The 14,589-nt window shown below is 32.4% G+C and overlaps 2 protein-coding genes across 2 annotated transcripts; one reads left to right on the forward strand and one right to left on the reverse strand.

The window, feature by feature from the left end:
- Positions 1-5,215: 5,215 nt before the first annotated feature.
- LOC129802666 (uncharacterized) lies at positions 5,216-7,269 on the forward strand. The gene is made up of 2 exons (XM_055848659.1): positions 5,216-5,408; positions 5,479-7,269. The coding sequence occupies exons 1-2, from the start codon at positions 5,261-5,263 to the stop codon at positions 6,408-6,410; spliced, it is 1,080 nt and encodes a 359-aa protein (XP_055704634.1). The 5' UTR covers positions 5,216-5,260; the 3' UTR covers positions 6,411-7,269.
- LOC129802667 (BTB/POZ domain-containing protein 1-like) lies at positions 6,535-14,533 on the reverse strand. The gene is made up of 3 exons (XM_055848660.1): positions 14,167-14,533; positions 8,296-9,821; positions 6,535-7,789 (listed from the first exon to the last, which is right to left on the reverse strand). The coding sequence occupies exons 1-2, from the start codon at positions 14,375-14,377 to the stop codon at positions 9,346-9,348; spliced, it is 687 nt and encodes a 228-aa protein (XP_055704635.1). The 5' UTR covers positions 14,378-14,533; the 3' UTR covers positions 6,535-7,789; positions 8,296-9,345.
- Positions 14,534-14,589: the final 56 nt, after the last annotated feature.

Below are 14,589 nucleotides of genomic sequence, written 5' to 3' on the forward strand. Positions count from 1 at the left end.
TAGGAATTCACAAACATTTACGAACAATTTTAGAAAATATTTTCTGCTGTGCACTTTTAATTCTGTAGTAAAATTTTAGTAATTAAAATTTTAGTAGTAAAATAGAAAAAGAACTTGCTTAAAGCATCGAAGTTTATGGAAATCGAGAGCAAACTGCGAAAATGGAAAAAGAATTATTTTATGGAAAGATATGAGGGTGGTCTGTCTTTGAATTCCAGCAGTAGAAATAAACGGTAAGCGAAAAACTTATTAAAAAATAGAGTTTCTCTTTTCTCTTATAAACTTAATTTGAAATTATGAATTAGCATTTAGCTTAATAAATTATTATTCTGTAGGTATTTATGGCTGCAGCAGAAAGGTAAGTATTTTGGTAAAATGATAAGTAAAAAAATCAAAAATGGTAAGTAGAAAATGCAAATTTGGTAAGTAAAAAATCAAAATTGGAAAGCAAAAAATGCAAATTTGGTAAGTAAAAAATCAAAATTGGTAAGTAAAAACTAAAAATTGGTAAGTGAAACATAAAAATTGGTAAGTAAAAATTCAAAATTGGTAAGTTAAAAATCAAAATTGGTAACTAAAACATCAAAATTGGTAAGTAAAACATCAAAATTGGTAAGTAAAACATAAAAATTGGTATGAAAAAATTAAAAATTGGTAAGTAAAATAATCAAAAATGGTAAGTAAATAAATCAAATTTGGTAAGTAAAAAAATCGAGAATGGTGAGATAAAAATCAAAACTGGTAAATAGAAAAAAACTAAAATGGTACGTAAAAATATCTCATATGGATGGTAAGGAAGAATATTTAAAGTGGTAAGTAAAAAATACAAAATTGGTAGGTAAAAAAATCAAAAATATTAAAATGTTTCTCTGTTAGGACAATAGAAAATTTTCTGTTTAGGAATTTTTCAGTAATACCTGTTGGGGCAAAGGGAATTTTTTCTGTGTTTTGGTAAATTATTAGTTCTGCCCTTTGGAGCTAAGGGAAATTTCCGTGTTTTGGAAAGTTATTAGTTCTGTCTGTGTAATTATGAATTTCGCTCTTTAGGGCAAAGGGAAATTTTCTGTGTTTTGGGCAGTTATCAGTGTCGCTTGTTGAGGCAAAGGAAAATATTCTATGTTTTTGGAAATTATTCGGAAAATTTTCTGTCTTTTGAGAAATTATTAGTTTCACCCTTTGGGGTAAAAGCAAATTTCCTGGGAAAAAGGAAATTTTTGGAAAGTTATAAAATATACCTGAACCACTTGTATCATTTTTGGTTTTTTTACTTACAATTTTTGATTTTCTTTACTTACCAAATTTCTCTTTTTTACTTACCAATTTTGATATTTTACTTATCAAACTTACAATTTTACTTATCTTTCCAACATTTTACTCACCAAACCTAATTTTTTACTTACCAAAATTGATTTTTTTTACTCACCAATTTAGATGTTTTACTTACCGTTTTTACCAAAATACTTACCAAAAATGTTTTAGCCGTTATTTATTCCGAAAAAAGAAATGTTTTTTTTTTAAATGCAAAGAACTAAAGTTTTCTCGGAAAAGTGTAAAAAAAATCTAATTTTACTTCAATATTATGAATTATCATTGAAAAGCCAATAAAATTCTTTACTAAGATCTTTAGGAAAAAAATACACCTACGAAGTATTTTTGGAGGATATTCTGTAGCGACTTTATCGATTTTGATAGATTTAGACAAAGGCTTAAAATAGCTCAAAAACGTTTTTGTATTTTTTTTGTAAAAATAATGTTTCAAAAGAAATGTTCTTAAGGCGTTAGGTTTAGCCTATCCTAGAAAAAAAAACGGCATAAATTCGATTTTAATCCGATTTTGATGATTCTAAATTGTTCAGTAGCACATAAATTCATCACCACTTACCACAGAGTAAATCTTAGCCTTCTTTTTGAGTAAAATAGATGCACAATTTGATATTTGGCATTTGGTGCACCCTGAATGGAGCATCAATATAAGAAATTTTTGATAATTCCTTGTTAAAACTGAATACAATTGCTACCACCAAAATACCAAAATCAATTTTTCTTAATGGTTGATTGCATGATTAATAAGAAACATACGGGGTTGTAATCAACTTTAAATATTGCATTTTTTAAATCAAGATAATTCAATATTAATGGAAAAGGCGTTTTTACTAATTTTAACACTAATGAAAAAGTGATATTAAATGTCGAAGTATACATACTAGTATATCAAAGATTTTTGAAAATAAATTGGCTTAGACAGATTTAGGGCTAATTCTTTCTGGATTCGAAAAAAATTAGTTCACATATTAAATCAGGTTTTTGCAAAAAATATGGTAGATTTGGATATCTTAATTGTTTTTAATAATCCATAAGAAAAGATGATAAATTCTAAAGGGTGTAGTATGAATACCCCTCTTATGAGATAAAGGGTTAACTTAGTGCAAATTGCTAGACTTGCAATGAGCAATGTCCAAAATGAGTGCATGTACCTCAGCCTATGCAAGCTTGCATTAAGTCCCCAAATAAAACTCTTTTGTAAAGAATTATGTAGGAGGAGTTGGAAAAGAGCGTGGAACGAATAAACACCTTAAGAGAATGAAGTGTGTTTTACTCAAGAACATTTTTATCATTACAAGGGTATTGAATGAAAATAATAAGATTTTAAGTAATTGCTAAATAGATCCGTTTAAAGTTTAATTGGTTAGTAATTTTATTAAATTTTCAGAAGAAATAAATTGATCATTAAAGAATGGAAAATAATTTATTCGATTTATACCAAGGAATTAGTGAAATTATGAAAATTATGATAAGTTTTGTCAGATTTAATTAGTAAGATTTATTTAACTTCTCTTATAAGCATTTTCTTTAAGTAAATGTTTTCTAATTTCAAAGATATCATTTAAATGAAACTAATTTGTAAATGTTTCAAAAATTTTTATTATACTCATCAATTAAATTAAATACTGATTGTCTTCCAACCCTGAGTTATTGCATTTTTGAAATATTTATCACAATTGATTGGGGATGATAAAAACAGTTTTCGCTCAAATTAAATAAAACTTTTATTACAAATGGAACTGTTTCATGTCATGCCATAAATTATTTGAAGATATGGAAGGATTATTGGGGATGAAGGTGGGGCGGTTTAAGGATTATATGGCTTTCACAAATATAAAATTTCAGGATATTAAACTAATATAATGGGATATGTGCTGTATATTTTCAATGAACAATCGAAATAGTAAAACATATATTTTTCTCAGTAATTAACTCTAAATTGATCACAATCAATTCATTTAAAATTTAAACTATTCCTGAGATCATAATTATTTTATTTTGTTAAATTAAGATGCGTTTTTGATAATCTACTAACCCAATTTGCTTTTTTTGATACCAAAAACTTACCAAAATGAGTATCTTTTCCTGCATCAGTGCTCAACAAAATTTTCATAAAGGAGAATAATTTCTGAAGGTGCAAAAAAATGTTTTCAGAAAATTATCTTCATCCAGAAGGAATTAAACTCACAAAAAGCACTATGATAAAGCAATTTATTTTAAAATGTTGCAGAAAGTTTTCGCTCAACAGCCTTTAGAGACTTTTAGTTGTATGAAAGTTCTCTGAGGATGCCTCTCTGTGTCCTTGTGATAAGTCTGTTATCTGTCGTCTGAGTTGCAGCATCCTTGTTGTTTGTCTCAAAGAGTAACAATGGAATGGAATTTTCGGAAAAACTTTCATATTTTGTCCTGAAATCAATTGCAAAATTCTCCTTGTTCCCTGGAAATTCAAGTGTGATATTTTCCTGGCCAGTTATTTGATACAAGCCATTGGTTTCCCTGAAGATAAGTCGATAGGTTCCATTTTTCATTGCACAAATTGATGGGAAAATCTTGATGAAAACTACCTCATTGTGAGTATCATAGTCAAAGCGTTCAAAAACTTTGTAGTTTGTAAGAAATTTATGATCAATCCAGTCCCAATTCTTAGCGTCAAGTCGCTCAATGGACAGGATTCCAGTGAGTTTCTTGTTTTTCTGAGCAAAAACCCCAAAACCAATCACATGAATTTGCTGATTGGGCTGAAATTGCAGCTCACAGTCCTTCACAGATTCCTCATGGACGGTGATATCGGAAAACTTCTGACCTATAAACAGTTTGGACAACTTCTCGCTGGCCAGGATATCTTTAAAGGAGGGCTTCTGAACATTTTTTTCTTGTTGTTGGATGGCAGTGTTATTATTGGTTATCTGCAGATTCTGCATACATTTCGCTAAAAGATTAGGTTTCAACTTAGTTGTCAGCTGACCCAAACGGCAATTTTAAGGAAGAATACTGTCAGATTAAGGTTCTCTGGATCCGAAAACGAGTCCTGTGACGGTCCTCAGAGGGTTGGATGACAGAAAGTGGGGAATAATATGTCGGTAATTTTAACGGTAACGTGCAGTAAAATTGCCCTTAAAAATGACCCTAGTTTTACTTCTCGATAACTCGTAATTTTTGTTGAGAAACGATGACTTGGAAATTGTAAGCCGAGTTTCAGCTAGTCTTCGGAATACGAATTAAAACTTATTGGACAATAATTCGTAGTCGTTAGCAATTCTTATGACTGAAGCAATGTCGGTGTTCCATCACTCATTTTCCTTCAAGTAACATTCTATTCATCTTAAATAGTCTGTAAGATAATAAATTTGTGAAGAAAATTCATGGAACATACCATTTCCGAAAGAAAATGACATAGTTTTCGTGTAAATTATGGTCCCAAATAAAAATACAGGAAAAAATAAATTATATCGTATATCAAATTAAAATTTAATGTTTTTTACAATATGCAATTGTATTTGCCATAGAAAATTGCTCCATTCTTCTAATTCAATATTTTACATCAATTTCGGTGAACAAAGTTATAGAAGCCCCAATAATTAATGATTATTGTGCGTCGTGGTGAATCTTTCATATTCCATCCTCCATAACAAGACATAAATCTTGAGTCAAGGTGTTTAGAGAATGCACGAATGATTGTCTCAATTCAATTTTCTTTCAAAAGACTTCTTTCTGCAAATCAGTCTCTTTTATGAATTTTAATATGTTCTGAAAGCTCTAAAAGTAATGGTGTTCAAGATTCTGATATAGTTTCTTGCTCATGTGATTAAAAAAATCACAAAAAGAAAGATCAAAACAAAAGGTAGTGTATGTTGTTTAAACGCCTTGAGTATGTGTAGAGAAAAAAATAGTGACAGCTACCTCCCGCCATTACAGTGATATCGCGAAAAGCTTAAAAATGCCGTTTCTAGTCGTAAAAACAATTGAGGACGGTATCCCTTGTGTTGCGGCATGTCCTGATACATGGGTGGAGGGCAGCAGGCTTTATTGGCCAAAGGAGTGTGTAAATATTGACAAAATCAGGAGCAACGATAAGATCAAGCCTCGTAAGTGAGAACATAACCTCAATTTCTTATGTCCCTGAAAATACACGAATCAATTTTTGCTTTATTTCAGAAAAATCTTGGATGAAGTTGAAATGTCAGGTGAAGATGAGAGATATCGCCTCCTTCGGAGAGGCTGTTCGATATGAAAAAGCTCTCAGTACTGTAGACACTGAAAGTGAGGCGGAAATAGTGGAACACCGCAAGGGGAAGCAATCTACATGCTCTCTCGGACAAGGTACAGCGTCGCAAGATTTTAACTTTTTGGTCTCTAAAACTGAGGGATGCAATGCAGTGTACTTCTCGGAATCAGCAGAAGGTCACTATGAGACGTCATTAGCAAATGAAACTGGTCCTGATCCAACTTCAATCAAAATTGTCGAGTGTCCAGAACCAGAGTACTTTCCTGCAAGAGCAGAAGAAGACATAGAATCAGGAAACGAAGCTCCAGTCGAACAAACTTTGTCGCAATGCGACAATTGTGCTGTGTTTCTTGAGGAACTTAACCAGATAAAAGATAATTTGAAATATCTTTCACTTTTGCCTGCGATTGATGTAAAGTTGGACAGACTGTTGGAAGAGCAGGAAAATCCAAAAGGGGGTATAAAGAGGAAGAATACACCAAAAATTGATATTTTTCCAATTGGAGATGAATCAGTTCTGGAGGATTTTGAGGCGCACCTTGCAAATAAGACTTACAGGGAGCAATTTGTTCATCAGATGTCATCCTTTGGAGGTACATCAGGCAATCGTGATGGTAATAAAATTGCATTCCGACTAATTGATAAAATTTTCACAAGTGATTTATTAACTAACTACTCATGGACAGGCGCTAAGACCAAATATATTAAGAAACAATTTTCGACCTATACTCACTTTATTGAAGCATTTTATGATATAGTCAAGCTTGCTGATGAAAGATACTCCACCATCGAAAACGAGAAATTTTTCAAAGAAAAGATCCTCAAACATAGTTTGGCTAGATCCAAGCAGAAGAAAAAGTAAAATATTCAGAAGGTTCGACAAACGCTGATTAAAAATATTTGTTTATGAGCGATCAATATCTATAGCAAATATACAGTAAGGAAGCAAGATTTGTGCATTATTTTTTGTAAAGGAAACAATAATGTGTGAAGTTATAAGATTTTATTTTTGCTCGGGATATTAAAGCTAATCAGTAAGAGTATGAAGTAATGGAAAAAAAATTATTTCGTTTGAACTATAAATTGAAAAAAGTTTGCATTTCAAATCCTGGATTCTGTACAAACTTTGTCTTTCACCAGTAACAAATTTAGTGGAATAAATATTTAAATGAGATGATCTTATTGGTTTTTCAAAGTAATCCCCACATTTTCTAATCTCTGTGACATAAATATTTATCTCACCATTGAGCTTAGTTGCATTAATCATTTGAACAATTTTGTTGCCCTTAGTTAAAAACCATTTGTTTTTTAAATCGTTTTTCAAAAACAAATCATGAGTAATCAGGACGCAATTGAATGATCCACTACAATCTGGAAGATCGTGATCCTGTGATATTTTTCCTTTCAAAATTGGATAGGTGATTTCTGGTACGCTTTCATTTTGTCGACGAGATTTTTCAATAATTCTCTTTGCTGCTTGTGTGAGTGGTTTGTGTCCACCCCTTACCATTTGAGTAATTTGATGGAGGTAGCTCTCGAAAGGATAGGATGATATTTTATCCAAAGAGCCGTGATGTCTCACATCATCTACAAGATGAATGAGGCCATGTAAGTTGCTCCCAATTGCATCTATTCCATAGACATTTATGTAAGTCTCAATGAATTCGGCGAATAGAACTTCAGCAACATTAAGCAAATTTTTGTAATAATCTGATGAACAGATGGTTACTGCACAAAAAAGCAACATAAAGTTGAAATATGCATCGTCTGGCAAAAGGTTTCTTAAAATCACTGGACCCAAATATAGAATAAATGTACGGAACTCTGTTCCTTTCCAATTTTTGAGATGTGAGAGAGGCCTAGCGCGTCTATGAATTTCTGATGGCATCGTAGAATTGACTTCCTTTAAAAAGGAAGACATTGCTTGAATGTCTCTGCAGCAAAATTTTGTGTTGTAATTCTTATTCGTTACAACCCAGGTAAGCAACATTTTCTTCATTACACCTAAATCAATTAGATGAAGTGAATCAGCTATAGGGAAATCACGCACCATATCAATTTTGAGGCGTTCAAATTCTGATATTTCCCTGTGATGGAACTCATCTCTTCTTCCACGAAAACTTTCATCTGTTCTCTTTCGGGCATTCGATCTGACAAAAGACATATGTCTCTCTTGTTTGTAATAAGTACCCTCAATCTCACATTTACCACAACCATGCGAATGATTGAAATAAACCGTCCCTGGAAATAAAAAAAAAAAATTTCAAAATAATCAGTGCAATAAATCAATATCAACAAAAATCAATATTAATTGATATTTAAATAGGCGAAACCAGGTTGAATAGCACACGTAGGAATCTGACTTTTTTTATTTTTATACTAGATGTAAATCTTTAGAAGGCAATTGTTCTAATGTGAAGTAAGTTTGTCATAATATTTTATTAATGTTATTAAAGAATTTGACAGTTTTTTTTTTAAATAGATTTAGAAAACGATTCAAAAGGACAATTTTCTCACAATAATATATATGTAAAAGTGTTTGATTTTTGCACAGATAATTTGCTGTATAAGACCCATACTTAGCGATAAAATATGTAGCATTTTTCTAAAAAGTTCTAAATATTTTGTTGAAAAATATTCAAATTTGCAACTTCCGAATGTGTACCAGACAGTTTCTCTAGTACGCTCTAAGTAGAACGAATAAAACAATAATACCATGCACAATGACAATAATTTAGAAATTTTACCTTTAATAAATGCTCTTGCAGGTGAATCGCAGATGACACATTTTATTTTGATGGAAAGTGTGTGGTTGTTAACTACTAATCCATTGGCCATAAGTTCTTCCAGCTCATCAACAAATTGCTTGAGGAATACAGAACAGTTGTCTGGCTTTTTATCTCCACAATAAATAGCAACAACTTCCGGTGAAAATTCTGGCTTCTCTTCAATCATGTACAATATTGGCCAAAAATCTACTTTGGAGCTACGGTATATTTGTACACCGTCCACGTGAATTTTGAGGGAAATCTGTGTGTCTTCCCTTATGTCACAGAATTGCTTCTTCAAGTTTATCGCCAGTCCATTGTACCAAAATTCACCATCAGATCCCATAGAAGTGATGTTTACGTGTTGTGGAGATTTCAGCAGAGTTCTACTATTTTTCGGAAGATACTCCAAGCATTTATGAGTCCTCAACAAATTTAAAAGATGATCGACTGAAGCACGAGTCTCATTGTGCTCAATTGCCCAATCAGTTAGTCCCTTTTTAAAACAGGATTCCTCGTCTTCCGATGATACTCTACGAACTTCATCAATCTGATTCACTTCTGAGGAACTACAGTGGTCTGAAATGGGTTGAAGTAGCAGTGAAATTCTTTCTCAAGAATATAATTAGTACGGACCTCTATTGCTTCGACTAATTGAAGAAGATATTGCGCAAATTTCCTCTTTCGAGCTGCATCCAGAAATCTCAGTGTGATTTTCAGAAAGTTTCTTTAATTTTCTATAATATGTTGAAGAGTATTTGAACGGTCTTTTACTCATTTTCAGAAGATTTTCTTTGTGTTTTGCCACGAAATGTCAATTTCACTGTTTGTACACTAAAATTACTCAAAATAACCGTTGTGTTACACCGACATAGTCGGAGTCACATTACTCGTATTAAAGTTTCTGTGTTGACGACATTCTAACGCGTTAAATAACAGTAAGGCAAAGGACGTTCATTTTGAGTACTTTCGATTACTTTTTAATGAGTAATATTTTTCATATAAATCGGACGAAAATATTACCCACATTTAGTGACTCCAGTTCCAAGTACTTTTTTGACCACTTATTGTTCTCCAGAAGCGCGTCACAATTGAGTCAGAGTAATCTTTTGCCCATTGGGGAAGAACACGGTCAAGAACATTTTTCAGGGGCATTCCATTGACTCCATCCAGGTCTAAGGATTGCGCTTTGAGACACAAATGAATAGTTGTGCGATTCTTCAGGGCAGTTTCAGATTGGTCAGAAGCGAGAACGTTTCGCAGAAAATGTAGGCATTCAAGCTCCAAATCCTTGACTGCGAAACGCTTCGCCAATTGCCACACGTAGATCATATTCACTTCATCATCTGGGCCAATGACGATGTCGCCAGTGTATATGTACTCCAGGAAGATGTGGAAAATGGCAGGAGTTGTCCCAGAGATAGGGACATCATTGGCTTCTGGAGTTAGCTTTTCGACTATTTTGGCTAATTCGTAGCTCGCACAGGAGACAATAAGACGATGAGCTGAAATGAAGTTCATTTTAATCCTTTAAGAAGAATGAGCCTAGCCCCAGATAGATTCATTGGTGATAAATGGTGATAAATGATCAGCCCAAAGCCCAAACTATCATACACTAAGTAAGATACTAGGATCAGAGAGTAAAGGTATTATAGGTGAAGGCTTACAAGCTTCGTACACACTCTCTTCAAATTTTTTTCTAGGAAATGTGTGACTTAGGACAGGCTGTTAAAATCTTCCATAGATAGGTCAGATTAATTCCTAGGATGATTGACTAACGGATGGAGCATTTTAATTCATAAATGGTAAAATTTTCCTAAATTCTTTATAATTTTTAAGTCTTAGATCACACAAAAATAAATATAACATGAAATGGTATCGACATATAAAGAGAATTATTATATTTTAATTGAATTTAAAACTTTACTGGTGTTACAAATAGAAAATTTGTCAGAATAATTCAAAAAAATGCGAATTTTACGTCTTTTTCATATGGGTTTTAGGAACTGTTATCCTCGTGCAATCATTATAAATTTTGTGCCAATAACATAACATTAGATACTCTTTCATTTTGTAAGTTTTAAAGTGATTGCATTTGGAATGCTCCGCCCTGATTAATTCAAGGATTTATTAAAAAAACATGGGAAAAATATGGAGTGTTCGAAGCCAGCGTGTGTGCGAAGCCTGAAAGCTTTCTCCTACTTTGCATAAATTTTCCTTAGTTGATCCATTACCGCTAAAAGTTCTACAAAAAATATCTTACATTTGTACATCCTTAAGGGGAACTGGGGTAGTAGTAAACAGGGGTAGTTGTAAACACTGTGAATTTTTTCATTAATTTTAAGACTCCAGAGGATAAAACAAGCATTCATAGATACAATGGAGATATATGTCCACAGATGAATTGGTCAATAAAATCCTAATATACTTTAAAAATAAAAATCATTTTCCTGAAAATGTTGATATTTCGATTATTTTTTGTCATTTGGATCTCCACCTGGAAATTAAAAACTGTGTAAAATAATCGAAATGTAACAATACCAGTTCTTTCCTACATCTTTTAGGATTATATTAATGCACTTACTAGAGAAATTGAGATTTTCATTATTTTAAAAGGAAATTAGTCAGAAAACAGAATTTGGGGCAGGGCGGAGCATTCTCATACATTGTCCGTACAAAAGTATGGTATATTTTTTCTTAAGTGATTTTTTTGGTTTTAGTATATAAAACCAAATGCAATCATTTTAAAACTTTTACCAAATGAAAGAGTATCTAATCTTATGATCTTAGCACAAAATTTATAATGATTGCACGAGGATAATAGTTCCTAAAAACTCTATGAAAAAGACGTAAAATTCGCAATTTTTTTAATTTTTCTGACAAATTTTCTATTTCTAACACCACTAATATATTAAATTCAATAAAAATATATTCTCTGTATATGTGGCTACCATTTCGTGTTATATTTATTTGTGTGGGATCTAAGACTTAAAAATTATAAAGAATTTAAGAAAAATATACCATTTTTAAATTAAAATGCTCGATCCGTTAGCTAATCATCCTAGATTTGGGGTAGATGTAAACAGGAAATTTCCCCGTAATTGTAGATGTCGCGAGTGTAGAATGAATGGAAAAATATTTTTCTTGGTATTGCATCTCATGGTGTGAAATTTTTCGTTGGCTGTGTTCAGTAAGAAGTCACATGATATCAAAATATGTGGAAAATCAATTGAAAAATGTCTTTGATTTGCATGCTTTTAGTTTTTTTTTTGCTATTTTAACTATTTTTGTAAAGTGTAGTGATTTTTTGAAAAATAAACAGTCTTATATATCTCTTAAATAATTAAAATAATTGAAGGTGGTACAAAGTTAATTTCAAAGGTGGGAAAAAGGTGTTTACATCCTCCCCAGAAAGTGTTTACTTCTACCCCAAGTATTTTGTGAAAAGAGAAAAATGCACAGTGACACAAATTTTATTTTTATGGAAAACCCAATTGTTTTCCAGCATCCGCATTACCCTCGATGAATAGCCTCTACCCAAGGGCAAAACATGAGCTAAGAAAGATTTTCCAAAAAATCACGGTGTCCTTGGAAAATCACCTCAAATTCGCATCCATCGAAAATGTTTACATGTGCCCCAGTCTCCCCTATAGTTTGTAATCATCCACAAGAATAGAATTTCTATCAATTCTGAATAATTAAAAAACATTGTTTTTCACAGAACATTCATACAGTGAGCGAAATTCAAATAGGGACGTATAAGTGTGTGTTGTGGGTGGTCTGTAAGTCGGATCGACCTAATATTTTTTTGTATAATATAGGCCTATCCAACAAGACTTTTTATGGTAGTGACACACGCGCAATTGCGTTCGTGCAAGAACGCCAGCCAAATATCAAATTTTTAGGTGATTTTTGAGTGAAATTCAAATAGGGACGATGCCGATTTTTTAAATAAAAGTGAAACAAATCAGATCAATGAGAATTATTTTAATATTGTGGACTTGATGTCTTATTCTTTAAGCCAGAAATAAGGTCTTTTAGCTACACTTAAGACCAATTCATGAAGAGTTTCTTGCTTAATTAGCGCCATGCGTTACTGATAGCGTTCTTGAGTTCATCTACGTTCCCCACGGTCGGATACTACTTAACTTCTGCGTTAAATTATCTTGCAATGATGCCTTACAGATTTTCAATATAATTTGGGCTAGGTAAATCATCTGACTAATACAAAATGTGTAGTTTTTTGTCCTGAAACCATTTCATTACAAGACTTTCTTCGTGAATTCCCGCATTATTCTGCTGGAATTTGATATTACGACTAGTTTAAACTTCGGAAAATGCCACCGGTGCATCTTCAAATAATATTCAACACTTTTCAGATATAATTTTAGTGGTGATTCAACGGTTTCGTGTATTTACATAAAATGACTAAAACGTCATATTAAAGCTCGTCTACCATTCACAGAAAAATATATCTCAATGGATAAAAATTGGAATAAACTTACTTTTTTCCGATCAAAAGAAGTTTAAACTGAATGAGTGAAATTGTTTTAAATATTATTGATATAACATACAGAGCAAAAACTTCGGTTGTGCAACTGTGATGACTTGGGCGGCTTTTTCACTTTAGAAAAAGACATAAATCTGTCGGGTGACCAATAGAATGATATCTCAAAAGTGTTGAATACCAATTGAAGATGCACTGGTACCATTTTCAGAAGTCTAAACTAGTGGTAATGCCATTTTCCAGCAGAATTATGAGGGAAATTCATGAAGAAAGTCTTTTAATGAAGTGGTTCCAGGTAAAAAACTGCAAATTTTGGTTTATTCAGTAATTTCTGCCTTCCTAAATCTCAATGAAAATCTATGAGGCATCATTGCAATATAAATTAATGCAAGAGTTAAGCAGTATCATACAGTAGTGACAGTGGAGGTCCTGATGCTCTCAGTAATGCTAATTAGGTAAGAAATTCTTCATGAATTGGTCTTAAATAGGGCTATAAGAAATTTTATTGGCACGAAGAATAAGATATAAAGTCCACAATATTAAAATAATTCTCATTGATCTGATTTGTTTCACTTTTATTTAAAAAATCGGCATCGTCCCTATTTGAATTTCACTCAAAAATCACCTAAAAATTTGATATTTGGCTGGTGTGCACGCACGAACGAAATTGCACGTGGGTCACTACCATAAAAAGTCTTGTTGGATAGGCCTATATTATACAAAAGAATATTAGGTCTATCCGACTTACAGACCACCCACAACACACACTTATAAGTACGTCCCTATTTGAATTTCGCTTACTGTATGCTGCTTTGGGTACTCAGAGTCCCAAAAGAGACGAAAGAGTTAAAGAATAATGTTTCAGAAAACGGAAAAAAACATCAAATTGGCGCAAAAATTGGTTTGGTGCCGCAGACTATGGGATAATTCCTAAATAACTATTTTTCAATCTAGAAATCTATATTTTTGAAAGTAATACATGCGTGGAACGACCGCACCTTCTTCTACCCTGGGAATATCAGACTAATTGGAATAATTCAACAAAATTGGTGATTACAATAGATGTGATTATGTAAGAGTCACTTAATTTGCGGTTTAACTTAAACAATTGGTTCGTAAAGTTCTTGGTCATCAAGTAATTACATTCACAGAGAAAGAAAATCTTCTTCTTAATATTCAATTAGTACAAAAGTTAGTCAGTTAATCCGTAAAATTGATTGCAAGTCATTAAGCAAAGTGAGTCAAATTTGCTAGTTAACAGAAAGTTGTAGACAATGGAACACACTTTTTTGGAATCTCTGATAAAGCTTCAAATTGCCCAAGAATCCCAAAAAGAAACTTACCCGGAATTTTGATCTTATCCCTGCCAATCACAAAGTTCATGTCAGACATGAAGTCCGTCTCCATGATCTTCCTGAAGCGCTCCTTGAGTGTGAAACATTGATCCTGCCACGAAGACTCCATTCTGCACTTCCAGTCACCTCTTAATTCCCACTGCAACTGACCACAATGCCACTCTCGAATAACAGACAACCTCAATTGAAATTCTTTCATGAGTTTTTATTTTATTATTTTTTACACGATTTTTTTTTTTGGACAGGTTTTCTCCCCACAAATCTTTTTTTCTCGTTTCTCTTATTTGTTTTTTAAATATACAATTACGCTTTTCTCTTCTACTAAAATCATCCCTGTTTCTCCCCACACAAATTGTCTTCTGTTTTTTTCTTTTTTTTAATTTCTTCCTCATCATTTTCTAAGTAGAGATT

Source organism: Phlebotomus papatasi, chromosome 2, assembly GCF_024763615.1.
Source record: "Phlebotomus papatasi isolate M1 chromosome 2, Ppap_2.1, whole genome shotgun sequence".
Taxonomy (NCBI): domain Eukaryota; kingdom Metazoa; phylum Arthropoda; class Insecta; order Diptera; family Psychodidae; genus Phlebotomus; species Phlebotomus papatasi.

Coding starts and splice junctions, on each gene's coding strand:
- LOC129802666 (XM_055848659.1), top strand. CDS start 5,261: ATGCCGTTTCTAGTCGTAAAAACAATTGAGGACGGTATCCCTTGTGTT. Junction 5,409..5,478: donor CAACGATAAGATCAAGCCTC/GTAAGTGAGAAC, acceptor GCTTTATTTCAG/AAAAATCTTGGATGAAGTTG.
- LOC129802667 (XM_055848660.1), bottom strand. CDS start 14,377: ATGAAAGAATTTCAATTGAGGTTGTCTGTTATTCGAGAGTGGCATTGT. Junction 9,822..14,166: donor GGATAAGATCAAAATTCCGG/GTAAGTTTCTTT, acceptor ACTTCATTTCAG/CTCATCGTCTTATTGTCTCC.